The sequence below is a fragment of the Notechis scutatus genome, chromosome 3 (genome assembly GCF_049901735.1).
Source record: "Notechis scutatus isolate UNSWTSFEM ecotype Mainland chromosome 3, rNotScu1.2, whole genome shotgun sequence".
In the NCBI taxonomy this organism is placed as follows: domain Eukaryota; kingdom Metazoa; phylum Chordata; class Lepidosauria; order Squamata; family Elapidae; genus Notechis; species Notechis scutatus.
In genome coordinates, this window is record NC_142011.1 from 196,014,443 (window position 1) to 196,032,019 (window position 17,577).

Genomic DNA, 17,577 nt, shown 5'->3' on the forward strand with positions numbered 1-17,577 from the left:
ACACAGTAAAAACAGGTGGAGCTTCCATCACAATGCTGCAGCTATCTGTAGCTTATGGCCACAGCTAACTTTGCACCTTTTTTTTTGATTCATAGTACGATATTCAACAACTGCTTTTTAAAACTGTGATAGATGCTATACCGCAACATTCACTGCAGTGACTTACAGTAGATTCCTCCCCCTTCTTCCTTCCTTTCTCCCCCAAATTAATTTCTTCTTAAATGGGTTTTAAAAGGATTGCTCATTTTTAGCTACAAATACTTCCAGATGTTGCTTCTGAATTGCTACCAAGAAAAAGAACTCTTGCCACGGACAATATACTTTTCCAGTGAGATACTTTCTGTTGGAAGACTTTTGGAAATGCTTTGCCAGAAAGTAAAATAACTCCCGCTTATAACCTCTTTGCATCTGTCAGCGGCAACCAAAATGGTTACTCTCTTCTTTGAAAGGAGGGGATACCATAATTGCCCATCGTTAAAAAGTCTAGTTCAGCAGCTGACCTAAAAAATAATTGGGCTGGGAAAAAAATGCATAAGAGAAAAAAGAAAGGTACAACTAATCCTTTGGAAATTCTTCTCAAAATATGCTTTAAGATCTAAAGTGTTGCATACACCGGTTTTTGTGCTAGTTTCAATATATTACAGGTTACATTACTCAATTTACAAGCATTTGTTTAGTAACCATCAAGTAAAAATGGCACTTGAAGAAGTGACTTAGTCCAGTGGTGCGTTTCAAATGTTTTTACCACCGGCTTGGTGCAGGGGAGGGATTCAAAATTTTTAACAACCGGTTCTGTGAGCGTGGCTTAGTTAGTGGGCATGGCTTGGTGGTCATGTTATTGGCTGGGTGTGGCCAACTCAATATCACTCACTTCGAGGAACGCATCTCCTCGCCTGGCCTCTCATGACTGCGGGGATGCTGCAACAGTCGTAAGTATGAAAAATGGTCATAAGTCACTTTTTTCAGTGCCATTGAATGGTCACTCCACACAAGCAAAGTACCAGCAGAGGGGAAAAAAACTCCAGAGAAGTTCCTGAGACAGGAAGTCTAGTCCTGCCAAGAAGGGTTAATGGAGAGGCAGTTTCTGTAAGCAACACCAGAATGTTTCCTTCCTGCCTTCCTTACAGGATTAGTCCAGTAATTTCTTCTAACAACTGTTTCTCCAAACTGCTTAGAATGTTAACAACCGGTTCTAGCGAATAGGTGCGAACTGGTAGAATCCCACCCCTGGTTTGGTGGGTGTGGCTTGGTGGGGGCACTTTGCTCGCGCGCACATGCCAAATGCGCACTTTGCCCAAGAGCAGGGGCTTTCTGACTCACCTCCTGCAAGCCTGCATTCTCCCGGTCGCTTCAGCAGCTGCCGTGCAACAATCTGCTTGCCGCGCAAAGCAGCTGCGGTTCAAAAGCAGGACATAAAGGTTAGTATGGGAGGCCGGGCAGGCGGGTGTGGGTGGGCCCAACAACAGAGCATTGGAGAGAATCCGTTCGGTCTCCGCTGCTTATCAGCACTACCGGTTCAGGAGAACCGGGCCGAACTGGTAGAATACCACCACTGACTTAGTCCCTCTTAAAACGGTCGCATCCCCACTGTCACAGTGATCAAAATTTGGGCTCCTGGCAACTAAGATTTACTTAAAATGGTTGCAGCACCCTCAGGTCATGTGATCACCAGCCAGCTTCCAATGGGAGACACCGCATTGGCTTAACGATCCCATGATTCACTTAACAAGTGCAGTGATTCATTTAACAACAAAAAAGGCCATGAAATCAGATGCAACTCACTTAACCACTACCTTGCTTAGCAACAGAAACTCGGTTCCCCATTGTGGTTGTAGGCTGAGGACTATCAGGTTTGTATTGTCTGTTCAAACAAGATTTTAGAGCAGTGGTTTTTTTCAAACTTGGCAACTTTAAGACGTGTGGACTTCAATTCCTAGAATTCCCCAGCTAGTGAGTCTGCCTAGAGAATTCTGGGAATTGAAATCCACTCATCAAATTTGTCAAGTTTGAAAGACAATGCTCTAGGACTAATCCTACATCAGGACCCAAACAATACTGATTTTTTTTTAAAAAAAAACATAGCTTTGAACTTCACAAAATTCAACAGGGCAGTCATGTATTCACACTTTTTTGTCTTCTTAATTTCAAGCAAAAGCAAACGGGAAGAGTTAAGGATCTACTAATAAACCTTTACAGATATAACTTACTTAAAAGTTAAAGATATAACTGAAACACTTCGATAGCCGCTACCAGAGGCTATTCAGTCCCGTTATTCTTTTAAAATGTAAATTATCTCAAATTTAAGCTAAAACCAAATCTAATGAATAGAGGATCCCTTTGTAATGTGAGGTTTTAAAGTTTAGGTCAAGAAAAGGGAACCTGGGTTGCAAAGGCAGAACAGTTGCAATATTTAATTTTCACTGAACAGCTGAGCTTGTTAATCTCAAGGGGTCTACAAAAGGGCCAAGCAGATTAGCAGATTAGTCTTTACAAGCAAGATCAGCAGAAAATTCTAGTACTGTAGATCAGAAGGCAGCAATAACAAAATAATTCTGTCCTGTTGCAATAGTGATATATTTATCCAGTCACCAAAGGTCAAGCTTGGCCCAAAAGCTTTTTTACCTCATACTTAGACCTCAGCCTAACGGAGGCTTATCTGGAAAATCTACAAGATAATTCAGCTCCAAAAAGTCCTGCCCCACTCTCAGAAGGCTGGGTCAGGTAGTCCTCAACTTATAACAGTTCATTCAGTGACCCTTCAAAGCTGCAACGGCACTGGAAAATGTGACTTATGACCATTTTTCACACAAACATTCCATCATCTCCACAGTCGCGCGATCAAAAATTTTGTTTGTCAAAAGGTCGCAAAAGGTGATCGCATGACTCCAGGTCACTGCAATGGTCATAAGTATGAAGCCGCTGCCATGCATCTGAATTTTGATCACACGATCATGGGGATGCTACAAAGGTTGTAAATGTGAAACAGGGCTGTTGTAACTTTGAACGGTCACTAAATGTTGAAAGTCAAGGATTTACCTATATATTAACAGGTTCCCAGCATACTATGTGGCAGTCAGCGTGATTGTTGCATTTCAGTAATCTTCCAACACAGTGATTTTCAATAGATTGATAATTTTGCAAAAAGAAGCTGTTATTTGTTTCGATATTATTACACACCCTCTTCACAGGAAGATTCTCAGCAGTTACATCAGTACACTAAAAGCCCGTTGATCTAGTCTTCAAAGCACCTGAGGGTAGGACACGAAGCAACAGAATGGAAACTAATCAAGGAGAGATTTCCTATCAGTGAGAGTAATTGATCAGTAGAACAGCTTGTCTCCAGAAATGGTGGGTGCTCAATCACTGGAGGCTTTTAAGAAGGTTAGACAGGAATAGCAAGAGCAAGAACACTTATATATCGCTTTACAATGCTTTACCAGCCCTCTCTAAGCAGTTTACAGAGTCATCCTACAACAATCTGGGTCCTCATTTTACCCACCTCAGAAGGATGGAAGGCTGAGTCAACCTTGAGCCTGGTGAGATTCGAACTGCCAAATAGCTGGCAGCCGGCAGTCAGCAGAAGTAGCTGCAGTATTGCATTCTAACCTCTGCGCCACCTCAGCTCAGTATAGGATGGTATAGGGCCGTGGTGGCGAACCTATGGCACACATGCCAAAGCCATTTCTGCCGACAGGTGAGCCGTGCCCGGAACAAATCCACTGCGCATGCATGCGTGCCTCCCACCAGCCAGCTGATTGTTGGGTATCTGCCACGTGGGGAGCGGGAGGCACGCACAGGGGGTGTTGCGTGTGCATGCGCAGGGGGATGGGGAGGTGTCACACGCGCATTGCATTATGGGTGCAGGCACGCGACGGCAAAAAGGTTAGCCATCACTGGTATAGGGTCTTCTGATTGAGATGGGGATGGGATTAGAAGACCTCCAAGGTCCCTTCCAACCCTTGATATTCTGTAACTTCAGTTAAAACTTGCATGCCAACCATTTTTGGGCTCCAAGTGGGAGCGTTTAAATACTAAAACGTGTGTGTTACTTGAAGAATAGAGATCTTTCCTTTTCTTGTGAGTAAAATGTTGTGGCCCTGTTTCCCCAATATTTCCCCAATTTCTTGAAATAAAAGGCAAGGATTCTCTAACCGAAGTGATTCGCTTGGAGAAGGGGGACATTTCCCCATAATTTTCTAACTGATTATTTCTCAGTAGCACGTCTGTTCTAATTAAGAAAATATAATGTACAAACGCAGCTTTCAATTCTGAATTTAAAAAAAACATGCCTTTGACAATGCAAGAAACACTCCTATACCAGGCATGATATTCCCCTCTGAAAAAAAAATCGGGCCCGGCCAAGAGACCCCCCACCACGCGCCAAGAAATCTCTGCCCAGCTCCCTTTTCCTGCCGCTCAGCGGCCTCCGCTCGCACCGCCCGCCCGGGCTCCGCCGCACCGCCCGCCCACACCCGCCCGCCCGGGCTCCGCCGCACCGCCCGCCCGCCCACCCACCCGCCCGGCTCCGCTCAGGTATCCGGCTGGGGCTGTCAGGAGTTGCTACCACCGGGCGCTCGCGGCATCCCAGTCCCGTTGCCTCGGGAAGGAAAGGCAAAACCAGGAGCCACTGCTGCCGTTGCAAGCGCCGCGGCTCTTCCTTTTGCCTTTCCCTTCCTGAGGCAACGCGGGACTGGAGCCACGCAGAGCCGCGCCAGCGGTAGCAACTCCTGACTCGGGCCTCCGAGGGGAGGGGAAGGAGGAGAAGAAGGGGGAAAGGGGGGCGATTCCCAAAAAAATCGGAATTCCGATTTTAATCGGAAGAATATCATGTCTGTATACCACAGAATTGCAGGTGAAAATTAAATTGGTATGAATAAATATTTACGTGCTCTTTTTTTGGCCTCCAACAGTCCTAGACCTTCAATGTCTCTGGAGCAGAAAACTTTAATTTTATTTGTGTTGTTTATTTTCATTTCTGAGAAGACATGCACATCTGTAATCTAATTCCATTAAATCACAAATGTACCAAGAGGCTCTTGTGGGCTTTGGAATTAAGTGAAATCTGCTTTTTGTCCAATGTTGCATTCCACTCAGAAGCAATAGTTTGCTCTAGCAAGTTCAACAAAGGATGTCTCTCAGGGTTTCCACAGAGGAGGAACTGAAAGCCAGCTAAACAGCAGTATGTAGTGATACGTTTGCAATTTTTCATTTTTGGATAAAAGTGGAACCTTCTGATCAGGTCTCTATCAAGAAAGGAAAGAAAAATGAGAGAACCGTACCTTTCTTTGCTTTCTTCTGAAGCTTCAGGGTGTCTGAAGATTTCTTCTTTATTTCCTGGCGCGCTTTTTTGTATTCTACCAAGAGAGTGAGAAAGAGATCGTATATAAACATATTTGATAGGCAGTGGGGCTAGAAGCTCAAGTTAGACAAGCAATGTTGGAGATGAATTTTAATAGTAGTATTGAGTAAGCGAAGGCTCTGCTGAAATTCAGTGGGGCTTATATGCCAAGGTAAGCTTATATGAGATTGAAGCTTAAGCACTTTTCATTTTAATGGCTTGGTGCATTTAACATTTTGCACAAACGAAGGTCAAGAAAGACTAGGAAAACATAATCAACGGAAGTTGTAAGGGTCATAAGTAATAACAGAAGGGATTCTTAGCAATTGCAACAGATTGCCATGGCTTCCTTTTTTTTTACATAGAATAAGGTCACCAGACAAATCAATTTATGATCTGGAACAAGCAGGATCATTTTTGACCAGCAGTTTGAATGACATACATATCCTCCCGTAGCCAAAGCCAAAATATAGGACAAACCAAGCAATATTTTTGTGTCACCTTTAGACACCGACAAATTTATCACAACGTGGACTTAAGACCTCATTCATATCAGCAGATGCTTAAAAATCTATCTCTGTGTGCGCGTGTGTGTGTACAGCATGTGCATAAATGCAACATATGGAAGAGAAGCTAAATTGTAAACTGTGGGATCAGAGCAAAACCTGGAGAAAAAAAGGCCATCACATTATCAATAGAAGCTATTGTGCATTATCATACTGTTGAAAATGTAAGACCATGGAGCATAACTCACTGCTCAGTGCAGGAATCCCGGTTAAAGCACCTTCAACATCTATCCAATTTTTAAATGAAGACATCCAGCAATGGAAAACTTACCATTTCCCTGCTCAGAAATGGATATCTTCTGATGGCTGACCCTTTGTGTCTTGTATCATCCATCCATCCATCCATCCATCCATCCATCCATCCATCCCCCTACTTACCTCCCTACCCACCCATCCATCCTATATCATCTAATTATTTATTTATTTAATTTATAGACTGCTTATCTTACCTCAAGGCAACCCTGGGCGGCTTACAATCGTAGTCTTAAGCTACGATATCTGGGCTAAAGAGAGAGATGGTGGACTAACTATTGTGATCATAAAGGCCACAATGTGGGTGAGTTATGTGAGTGGGATGTATTTTTAGGGAAATTCTGAAAGGTTTATTTAAAATATGGTAGGCTTACAGGATATATTTTATTTACAACTACAATGTAATTTTTTTACATTGCTTCCCATCTTAAATGTCACCCAAAATGTACCTTTGATTTCCTACTACAAAAAGAAGATCTGTGGGCAAATATCAGGGATTTAAGTTCTCCTGCCCAGCAGCAACCAGGCAACTGGCTGGATTGTTGAATAGTTTCCGTTGTTAGGAAATTTTTCTTAATATCTGCAGCAATGTGCCTTCTTGTATATAAAGACTATTGTTTCGCGTCCTGAGACAACTGGAGTCTTGCATCAGCAATAATTGTTTGGGGAATGTTACTGTTAATATTGTAAGAGCCATTGTCTGAAAGGAAGGAACCCGTCAGCAGGCAGATTTTTAACAACCTGTCGGGGAAACAGCGAGTGGCCTTGAAGGACACAGGAAGAAGAGCTGTTTCCCAAGGCATGGGGCAGATCCACGAGGCTAGAGCCCAGGCCAAGAAAATAACTTGAGAAAATGTATTAAACGAGCCCCTCCCTCGTTCTCCAGAAGAAGAGAAGGACATTTAGACTTGCAAAATTCTGTTTTCATAGCCGTTGTAAGTAGCTGTTCTGACATCTATCTACAAGTGGTCCTCAACTTACAACCATTCGTTTTAGTGGCCGTTCAGCAATGGTGCTGAAAAAAGTGACTTATGACTTGTTTTTCACGTTTAATGACAGTTGCAGCACCTGTGTGGTCCTGTAATCAAAATTCAGACGCTTGGCAACTGGTTCATATTTATGGGAGTTGTAGTGTCTGGTGATCATGGGATGAGTTTTTGCAACCTTCTGACAAGGGCAAGCCAGATTCACTTATGTTTTGTTTAGCCGGCAGCAGGTGCGGACGGCTGAGGAGAGCGAGGACTCAGATGAGGGGCCAGGACCATTAGGGAGTGGATTGCTGCCTTCAGAGATTGTGGGGGCTGGCAGCAGTGATGAGGAGGTTCCCAAGGAGCCTGTGCCAAGCGCGCAGGATTGCTCAGAGGAAAGAGCAGGTACAACAGCACGGGCAACTCGGGAGTAAGGCTGCAAGGTAATGGCCCCTCCTTCAAGAAGATAAAAGCCAGCTGTGAATCGGACGTTCTTTTTGCAGAAGGCAAAGTCATTTTGAAACCACAGCCTCGTGGACATTCTAGTATCCCGAGTTTGTATTTGAAAATTTTTGTCTTGCAAATTTCTTGTCTGTTGTCTTTTGGCAAGCCTCGCAGAGTTTGGCAAGGTTTATGCTTATCACATCTAATTATTTTGTAAAAGCATTACAAGCATTTTTGTTCCTTTTGGATTGTGTTTGATTTGTCAGAAAAGGGCGTGGGTCAGAACAACTTAACAACCATGTTACTAATTTTACAACAGTGATTCACTTAACAACTGTGGCAAGGAAAGCTGTAAAGAGAGGCAAAACTCACTTAACAACTATCTGGCTTAGCAGCATAAATTTTGGGCTCAGTTATGGTTACAGGTCAAGGACTACTTTTGTCTATCTGTCTGTCTAGCTATCCAGATACCTAGCTACCTATCTTAAATGTCGACAAAGGAGACTCTAGGAGGCTTATAGACATTGAATAAAATACAGAATAAAACAATAAAGACCTTAAATTTTAAAATTAAATTTAAAAAAAACTAAGCAGGATGGAGACAGAGGGAGTAAAGCGTGCACTGAGAGGAGGAGATGGGGGTATTCACTATTCAATGAGCCACCTCCAAGGTACCACACCCCCATTGGGGTCCCAGGTGAGTTGGCGCAACCATGTTTTCAGGCCTTTCAGAAAGCCAGTAGGATGGGAACAGATCTGACCTCAAGGGGCAGAATGTTTCCAAGGGAGCCATGGTAGAAAAAGGTCTTCTTTTGGACTCTGCCCGCCTAAATTCCTTGGCTGATGGTTACCGCAGCATGCCCCTTATGAGCGGGTGGGCTAATCCCATCTGGTGAACCGGTTTCTCAGAGAGATTATGCTGTTGGTTTCTAATCTGGTCTATTTCATTGGGCTGACATCAATTCTCCTTCTGTTCTTTTAAGGCTCTTCTCTATTGTCTCCACCCATATTATTCTATCATTTCTGCTGTGTGCCCCACACACCAACCCAGCCCCCTGCAGTCCCACTGCCATGTAACTACCTTTTGCATGGTCTTTGTCCAGCTGATTGGCCACTTTCTTCCATTCTTCCATCTGTTCTTGAAGTGGGTTTATCAGACAGTCAATTAAAGCACTAGTTTTGTTGAGAAAACACAAAGAGGAATCAAATCCTGCAGGAAAAGGACCAATCTGAATCCACCTCTAAACCTTTTAAAGGCACACTTTTCCCACACAGGAACCAAAATCCAGAACTTAGAAAGTCCGATTCAATGACAGGCACCATAAATTGGGTTTAGCAATCCTGTAAGAAAGGATTCATGTATTGCCTCAAGGCTGCCTTACAGAGTAAACAGCAGGCTGTTTGAGATTGAGAGGCTGGGGAATTCTGGGAGTTGAAGTCCCAGCGTCTTAAAGTTGCCACGGTTGAGAAATACTGGTTTAGCCCAAGGCCACTCAATGCAAGAGTGGCAAGAAAGGGCCACACTTAATCCTTCAGTGGTGGGTTTGCAAACCCACCACTGGAATGGAATGCTCAGGACAAAGAAATTACCAGGACAAATCACATGCTAAATCTGATTTAATTACACAGGCATGTAATCTAAGTTCAATTACTTACAGTTAATGTGATGATTTGCCATTATCTGATAATTTCCCCCATCTGCTACGTTAAGAAAAAAAATGACAGTTTTGTGGCATCTCTGCAAAAAGGCTACAAGCCAAATCCAAAACTCTAGGGAGGCTCAATATGTGCATCCTTGCTTTTGTGACTACGAAGCACAATTTAGATTTGCAGCAACACTTCCTTAATTTCTGTCTCAATCTCTTAATCATTACGCAAGAACAACTCCCCAATTTGTTCAAGAGTTACCAGAAATAGGCCCGCAAGGGAAAAACTGTTTTTTGCAACACTAATCAATGTTCTCAAAAAATTGGAAATCACGCGTTTTGCCATTCTTCACCCACTGCTGAGTTACAGCAATGTCTGAAACAGGAATTCCTATTTTGAAAATACAGAGTCAGAATGTGACTTCTCACATTGAGTTTTCCCCTTTGCAAAGCCCAATTTGTAGAGTGGGAGAAAAATGAAAGGATGTTCCCAGCAACAAAAAGTGGAGGTTAGCTGGAACTCAGCCCCAGTAAACAGCTTAATATGGTCCTGAATGAAAAAACCTGAGTACCAATTAAATTCTGAATGCCATCCAATATCTAATGAAACTCTGTTCCCAGGCTGTCAGCTGGCAACATGCATAACTCACCTTGAAAACTGTCTCAGCTTGGACTCAATGCTTCGATGTCGCATGCACATTCTGGTTAAAGCAGAGCCAATTTCTCTGGTAGCACCTGAAAAGGAAGAAAAAATAGAAATGGACTTAACATATCAAAGCTGGCACCACAAGTTCATGCTGGCAAAGAAAATAAGCATGTAAAATCCAGATTAGACTGAGGGTACGAAGCATTGGGGTTCAAGAACCTGATCAAACCTTATGAGGGGCTCCTACAGAAATCCATAACATTATTATACAAATTTTTGGATCCTGCTGAGACTGATAACTGGGTAACACATTTCCATATAGATTTTGATGTATATGGAATTTGAAATAAAGTATAAAACTTTTGAGAGCCAATTTGGTGTAGTAGTGGTTAAAGATCAGGCTAGAAATTGAGTGACTGTGAGTTTTACTCATGCCTTAGGCCCAAAGCCAGTTGGGTGACTTGGGGCCAGTCACTTTCTCTCAACCCTAGGAAGGAGGCAATGGCAAATCACTTCTGGAAAAACCTTGCCAGAAAAAATACAGGCATTCTTAGAGAATCAGACATGACTGAATGGTAGAAGGAAAAAACAAACAAAACAGATTTGGAATGAGATTGTATTTTTGAAAGTTATCCCTCCAAATTATTTGAGTGTGATGCAATAAGCGTGGAAATATTTTTTAAAAAATAATAATAATGAAATAGCTTACAAATAAAATTTTATCCAGCACTTGAGTGTTACTAGAGCAAGGAAGTCAGCTGATTTCAATGGTCAGACTTCCTCAAACTAATGCTTCTCATATGGCTGGATTTCATTTGCCATAATGATCATTTAGCTTGCTCTTGCAAGCTGGGAACTGTAAGAACTGAAGCCCAGAACATTTGGAAGATAATGCTAACCCTAGCCTATCTTTGTAACCCACATCAAAAAAAATGAAGCATGCTAAGAATTCTAAAGTTGTCAAGTATCAGGAACATAAAAGAGAAATAGGAAATGAGACAAATTAAGATTGGATTTTATAGAGCTGCAATGTATCTAATTATTTAGTTGCTCCTTGCTTGTGAGATGGATGCAAAGTGTGATCCCCTTCTCATTCAGAAACCAATTCACAAGAATCCTACACAGCCAAAAAACTGTATATTTGATTGCACATAACAGACATGAACAATAGATGGTGCTGTTTCTAAAGGACATGAGAACTTAGCTAAAACTGTCTTGCTGAATCAGTGGGAAAAGATAGACTTCCTTGAGGAAGATCATAGCATAACCAAGACAATCCAACCTTTGTTTATTATAAGCACCAGTCAAGAAATATGACTATGAGTGAATATAGATCTCATCCAGTCACTGATATGTTTTTTTCCCTGAATCTGTTTTATAGCATTCCATTTTTACTCTACCTCTCCTTGCCTTCATGTTAACTATGAAAGATTGCAAAGCCATTAAAGTTAATGCAGTGCCATTAAAGAATGCCACAGAGATATCATAAATTCTTTCCCACCTAGGCAGGTAGGGTCCTTCTTCTGAGAATTTCTAGAAATTTTATAGGCTTATTCTTTTCACTCTCACAGACCTATTCTCATTTTTCACCAATGGGTGATTTCAAACTCTAGGACGGGTCGCCAACCTTTTGGACCTCAGGGACCACCAAACTCATAATATTAAATCCCACGGACCACTAATATGAATTTTGACTGATGGCGGCTTGCTGACGTGGGTGGGACAATCGGTTCCATATTCCAGAGCTGCAATAGCCACAGGACTGGCCCTTTGGTCATCCTGGAGCAGCTGCTTCTCCATCCGGGTACATCGGCCTGCCATGGACTGGAGGAGCAGCTCCAGATGACCAAAGGGCCAGTCCTGCAACTACTGCAGCTCTGGAATATGGGACTGACTTTCCCACCAATGTTAGCAAGCCACCCCGGGGCGGATTTCCCTCCCCCGCTGTTGGTCTTTCCTTCCAGTTCGAGCTCGCGTGGCTCTACTTAAGGTAAGGCTTGTGCTCGGCCGAAGAGTGGGGCCAGCGGATGAGCGGGCCATGTGGGCGGCACATGCTTGTGTTCCCGCGCAGCTTGGATTAATTGCTTTGGAGGGAGTGCTTTAGGGGGGACATTTCTCTGCAGACCACCAAAATTTTCTCACGGACCACCAGTGGTCCCCGGCCCACTGGTTGGCGACCATTGCGCCAGGAGACTGAGGAATCATTGCTGTTTTCTCTAAACAGTTTGGGTTTTCAATGAACCTGAATCCAGTCTATGGGTTGAAAAGGCAGGATTCTACAGCAAACTGAAAATAGCATTCACAATTCAGTTAATTTAAAATGGATAATGGAAGATCAGAAGGAAGAATGATGACATTGGTGAGTTAGCAAAATTCAGAAGCTTTGGGCATTAAGGGGCTGCCAAAAAAAAAAGAGCGGGTCAACCCATTCTCCAAAGCATCTGAAGGCAGGAAAAGAAGCAATGGACGGAAATTAATCGGAGAAAGAAACAACCCAGAACTAGGGAGAAAATTCCTGACAGAACAATTAATCAGTAGAACAACTTCCCTCCAGAATGTTTATTTTGGATTGGGACAATATAAGCACAGCTTCTCATTCAAAATATAGTTTTCAAAAGGGGACAGAATAAATGTATATTTACACATCTATCAGCTGAATCTCTGATCACTTTATTGCATTGTCAAACTAACCACATATGATTTAAGACAAGCAACAAACCCAAATGATTTCAGAGGGTAGAAGTTTGAACGTGACAAGATGGATGGATGGATGGATGGATGGATGGATGGATGGATGGAAGGAAGGAAGGAAGGAAGGAAGGAAGGAAGGAAGGAAGGAAGGAAGGAAGGAAGGAAGGAAGGAAGGAAGGAAGGAAGGAAGGAAGGAAGGAAGGAAGGAAGGAAGGAAGGAATAGGACTGCTGCAAAACAAGCCATTTGGTTCTAGCATCACATTTTAATAGAGGAATGTCCCTGAGGACCTCAATGGATGGTAGGAGTACCTCTTGAGGCAAGGAAAAGATTAGTCCACCAGACTAACAAATGCCTTCTGATTGGTTACATTCACCCCGGCACCCATTTTATGAATTTGCAGTTTTTCTAAAGCATTGCAAATGTCTTCATTAACCATCTACCCTCACCCTTCTACTTATGTTCAAAAGCCCAAATATTTAGATACTCCCGTGATGCAGTTTGATGCATTTTCACCTAGGGGAACTGGTAATTGATGAGAAATTGTTGTTGTTTACTGAAATGAGCAGCTATGGAAATCGGATGGACAGACAGATAAAATACTTCTAGTGTAAAAGCATCCTGCAAAATTGCCGTCATTCCTGGCTAATCATCAAACATTCTTTAACCTGCCCTAATGACCACACTAAAAGAGTAGTTCTACGTCGTCGATGTGCTTAAAGAACAACCCCAGTGAGTTCAAAAGAGTCGTATTTTCAGGATATGTGCATACAAGAATGTAGGCCGAGTCAACTGCATTTTCAAACAAAGTATGGTATTCTTTCACTTTGCTGTTTTAGTTATTTACAGCTTAACACCAGAAGCTTCAAATAGTTAAGCAATAAAAGTAAAATAAAGGATTTCGATCTGCCTCTCCATCCTTTACCATTCATTCTCTTTCTCTTCCTCTTCCCGCCCTCTCTTTCTCTCCCCCCCATCTGCTCAGGAGGTTAAGTGCAGTCAAAAAATTCAGAGAATAAGAAGAGAAACAGAATGCAAACACAAAATAAATACCCTCCGAAAACATGCAGACTCAACAGGGGAAAAAAAGATTGCAGTGAATACCAACTTTCCTTCCTTCTCTCCCACTTACATTATTACTGGATCCCTAAACATTTTTCCAACGCTTGACATTTCTACCGGTGAGTGTGTTTCAAACACAAGCACTTTGTTTAACCAGGCATGCCCCAGCGTACACTAACTCTTCCTTATAAATATTGCATCGAGATAAAAGACAATGTTAAAACAGCTTAAATTCTCTGTATCTCTGGCTGGACAGCTTTGCTATGAAATGGATTTCCTCCCATTAAAATTAAAGTTAAAAACAGAATTTGGGGAAGCCCAAGTCTATGAAAGGGATAAGAGATCCAGCAGGAAGGGAGAGTTTCCCACCCCACTTTTCAAGTTTCAGTGCCTTTTTTTTTAAAAAATGTTTAAAATAGTTGCAAAGGCCAAGAGAGAATAGCTGCAGACATTATACGGTGACAGGGAATGTACCGGATTACCAACCTCCAGATGAAGAATCAACTTTGTCAGATAACAGATAATCAGAGTTGGAAGGGACCTTGTAGGTCATCTAGTCCACCCACCCACCCCTGCCCAAGTGGAAGACCCTACACCATTTCTGACATTGTCTGCTTGTAGGATGTTCAATGGGAAGAAAGTCAACCAAGATTCCTTTCTTTGGTGCCCTGGATGCTCTCTGAGCTTGGCAGTTTACTTGCAGAGGTTTCACTACCAAACTAGGTACCATCATCGGTGCTAGAAACCATGGTACTCTCTGAGCTGGGTGGTTTTCTTGCGGACATTTCATTAACAAAGTAGTAAGCTATCATTGATGATGTTACCTGGTTTGGTAATGAAACATCTGCAAGAAAACTACCAAGCTCAGAAAGCCACCAAGGACCCCATGGAATCCTGAGCTACAAATCTCACTATTCTTCGTAGGGAAAATCAGGATCGTATCATCTCAATATTTAATGATGGATGACTTTCTTTTTCTCTGTGCATATTAAAGCCAGCTAGTTGTAATTTGGGAACATTCTATGTCAAGATGACCTAAAATTTGCTCCAGCCAATTAATGATTCAGGAAACAAATTCATCACAAGAAAAAAAAGGGGGGGGAAGCTAAGCTTCTATCTTTTGGCACATGCTTAACAGACCTCCTAAACCATTTTCTGGGAGATTTATACAATGGCTTGTTACCTCTTGCCAATAAACTGTCCATTACCGTAATAAAAGGAACTTCCAACCAACAGTTAAGGGGATTTTGATCTTGGCACTAAGAGAAGGGTACTCAAAATTCAGACTGCAGAACTGAAGGAAATGAATTTGAAGGATGCACCTGCTGTTTAGAATTAGCTAACTATTATTATGGAGAACTCTTTGCTTTGGCACTAACCCTCAATCTGGTCCAGTGCATCTTTAAATTTCTATTCTTGCTTAAGATCTACTTCACGTAGAATCACCACCATTTATTTCTTAATTTATTAAAGATGTGGAATCAAATAAAACACAAATTGTCCTTGACTTAGATGATAATTAGGACCAGAATTTCCGCTGCTAAGCAAGGCAGTTAAAGTGAGTCCTGCTTGATTTCATAACCTTTTTTTAATCACGATTATTAAGCAAATCACAGTTGTTTTTGCTGTGATTTGTTGTTAAGTGAATCATGCAATCATTAAGTGAATCTGGCTTCCCCTCACTGATTTTGCTTGTCAAAAGCCAGCTGGGAAGGTCACAAAGGTTGATGACCTTGTCCCTACCATCATAAATACATGCCAGTTGCCATGTCACTTTCTCCAGTGCCACTGTAACTCCAAGCAATCGCAAAATAGATGGTTGTTAAGTCCAGGTCTACCTGTAATACAGTTCCAATGGTCCTACTTGGGGGAGAAAAAGAGCACCTGCAGGCATGAAATGCATTTATCTCAATGAAATGCAACATCCTCGTGCTAAAAATTAAGGAAGGTTTTTTAAAAAAAGCTTTCAAAGAACTAATTGGGGATATGCAAAATGTTTGGGGTTTTTTTTTAAGTTTGGAAAATTCTGACTGTTCCAAGCTAAGAACCTAGAAACCAACCCAAGTTGCAACATTCCAAATCTTCACAAAAGCACAACTGGCTTTTTAAAAAATTCCTGGCTGGCCTATGCGTTGTGCCTTTTTCAAGGCATTCTCTGCCACTTAGCCAACAAAAGAGTAAACGCTGGATTCATCCCTGCTGCTTCTGGCCGGGGACAAGCAAAATGAGATGGGGAAAGTGGCAGTTATAAAACCACACGTTCGGACTACGAGGCACCATTTTGGATTCTACTGCTGTGAAGGACAGACCCAGACATGACATCAGCGATATACGCCTGCTGGGTGCATCACATAAAATCACTAATCAGACTCTTTTTCAGGTTCCATTCCATAAAAAAAAAATGCAAAAATCCAAGCTGCTTTGTCGGTTGAGCGTCACAGAGTATACACTCTTTGCATCTCCGCCTGGTTATGATAAATGCAGGGGTGGGATCCTACCGGTTTGGTCCGGTTTTATAGAACCGGTAGCTCCGAAGGGCAGCTGACAACGAACTGGTTCACTGGGACGAGGTTTTGGTCTGCTGTTTGGCCCGCCCGCCCGGGCTCGAGGCTGTCCTTTAGCGGCTGCGTTTTCCTCCTCAGCTGCTTTGCGTGGCACATCTGAGTGCCACTCGTCAGCTGGAGAAGGTAAATGCTTGCTGGAGCCAGTAGGGCGCATGTGCATGCAGTGTGCATTTGATATGTGTGCAGCATGCATTTGACACCCATGCGCACGGTCGCCAAACCGGTTGTTATGCCGGTCGGATCCCACCCCTGGATAAATGCAATAAAAACTAGGTTGCCTCACTTTATTGAGGCTTCCTGTCTAAATGATGGCTACTTGCAGCACGCTTCTTCGTTAGGAAGTGGACAAACCAGTTCACAACCAAAAGGGGTTATTTCTTCATGGACTGCGTTGTATGAACCGATGCTGTGCAGGCAGTCCTCAGTTTACAGCCATTCATTTGGTGGCCGTTCAGAGTGTTGCGGTGGCCTAAAGGCAAAGCTCTCGCCTCACAATCCGGAGGCTGTGAGTGAGATCCTAGGTAGAGGCAGATATTTCTCTCTCTGGGCACAGTGAGAATTCATCTGCTGAATAAAACTCAGCACTGGCGACAGGAAGGGCATCCGGCCAGTAAATACTCTGCTCCATTCAGTTGCCCAGACTACACTCCACAAGGGATTATGGAGTCATTCAAAGGAGATGATGATTTAGTGACCGTTCAAACAGCACATTTGGTGCTCACATCTGCAACCATCGCAGCATTCCCCACAGTCATGTGATCAAAATTCAGGCATTTGGCAACTGGCATGTATCTATGACAGTTGCAGTGTCCCGGATGACATGTGATCACCATTTGCGACCTTCTGATAAGCCAAATCGATGGAGGAAGCTGGATTTGCTAAACAACCACATGATTTATTTAACAACTGTAGTGATTCACTTACCAACCAGGGCAAAAAAGATCATAAAATCAGGTGTGACTCACTGCCTTGCTTAGCAATGTTAATTCTGGTTGTAAGGCGAGGTAGCAATAGCAATAGCACTTAAGACTTATATATCGCTTTACAGTACTTTACAATCCTAAAGTGGTTTATAGAGTCAGCCTATTGCCCCCAACAATCTGGCTCCTCATTTTACTGACCTCGGAAGGATGGAAGGCTGAGTCAACCTTGAGCCTGGTGAGATTTGAATTGCTAAATTGCAGGCAACCGGCAGTCAGCAGAAGTAGCCTGCAGGACTGCGCTCTAACCACTGCGCCAACGTGACTCATATCCTACCTGTACTAGGACCTAAAGATTTCGTTGTAATAATACTGTTCATTATTTATACCTATCCAAAGTGTGTATATAGGAGCTCATTCAAAACTAGTGAAAGGATCCACCAAAGTACATCATGCAACATGATCAAAATGTCCCTGCAAC

The 17,577-nt window shown here is 42.7% G+C and overlaps 1 protein-coding gene across 23 annotated transcripts in view; it reads right to left on the reverse strand.

Moving 5' to 3' along the window:
• MTSS1 (MTSS I-BAR domain containing 1) overlaps positions 1-17,577 on the reverse strand; it is a 163,504-nt gene that overhangs the window by 41,984 nt on the left and 103,943 nt on the right. For all 23 annotated transcript variants that reach the window (XM_026679114.2, XM_087962174.1, XM_026679108.2 and 20 more), the window contains exons 4-6: positions 9,865-9,949; positions 8,650-8,741; positions 5,280-5,354 (exon numbers count right to left, since the gene is read on the reverse strand). In XM_026679114.2, the coding sequence (XP_026534899.2) occupies positions 5,280-5,354; positions 8,650-8,741; positions 9,865-9,949 (252 nt within the window). The remainder of the gene's footprint in view (positions 1-5,279; positions 5,355-8,649; positions 8,742-9,864; positions 9,950-17,577) is intronic.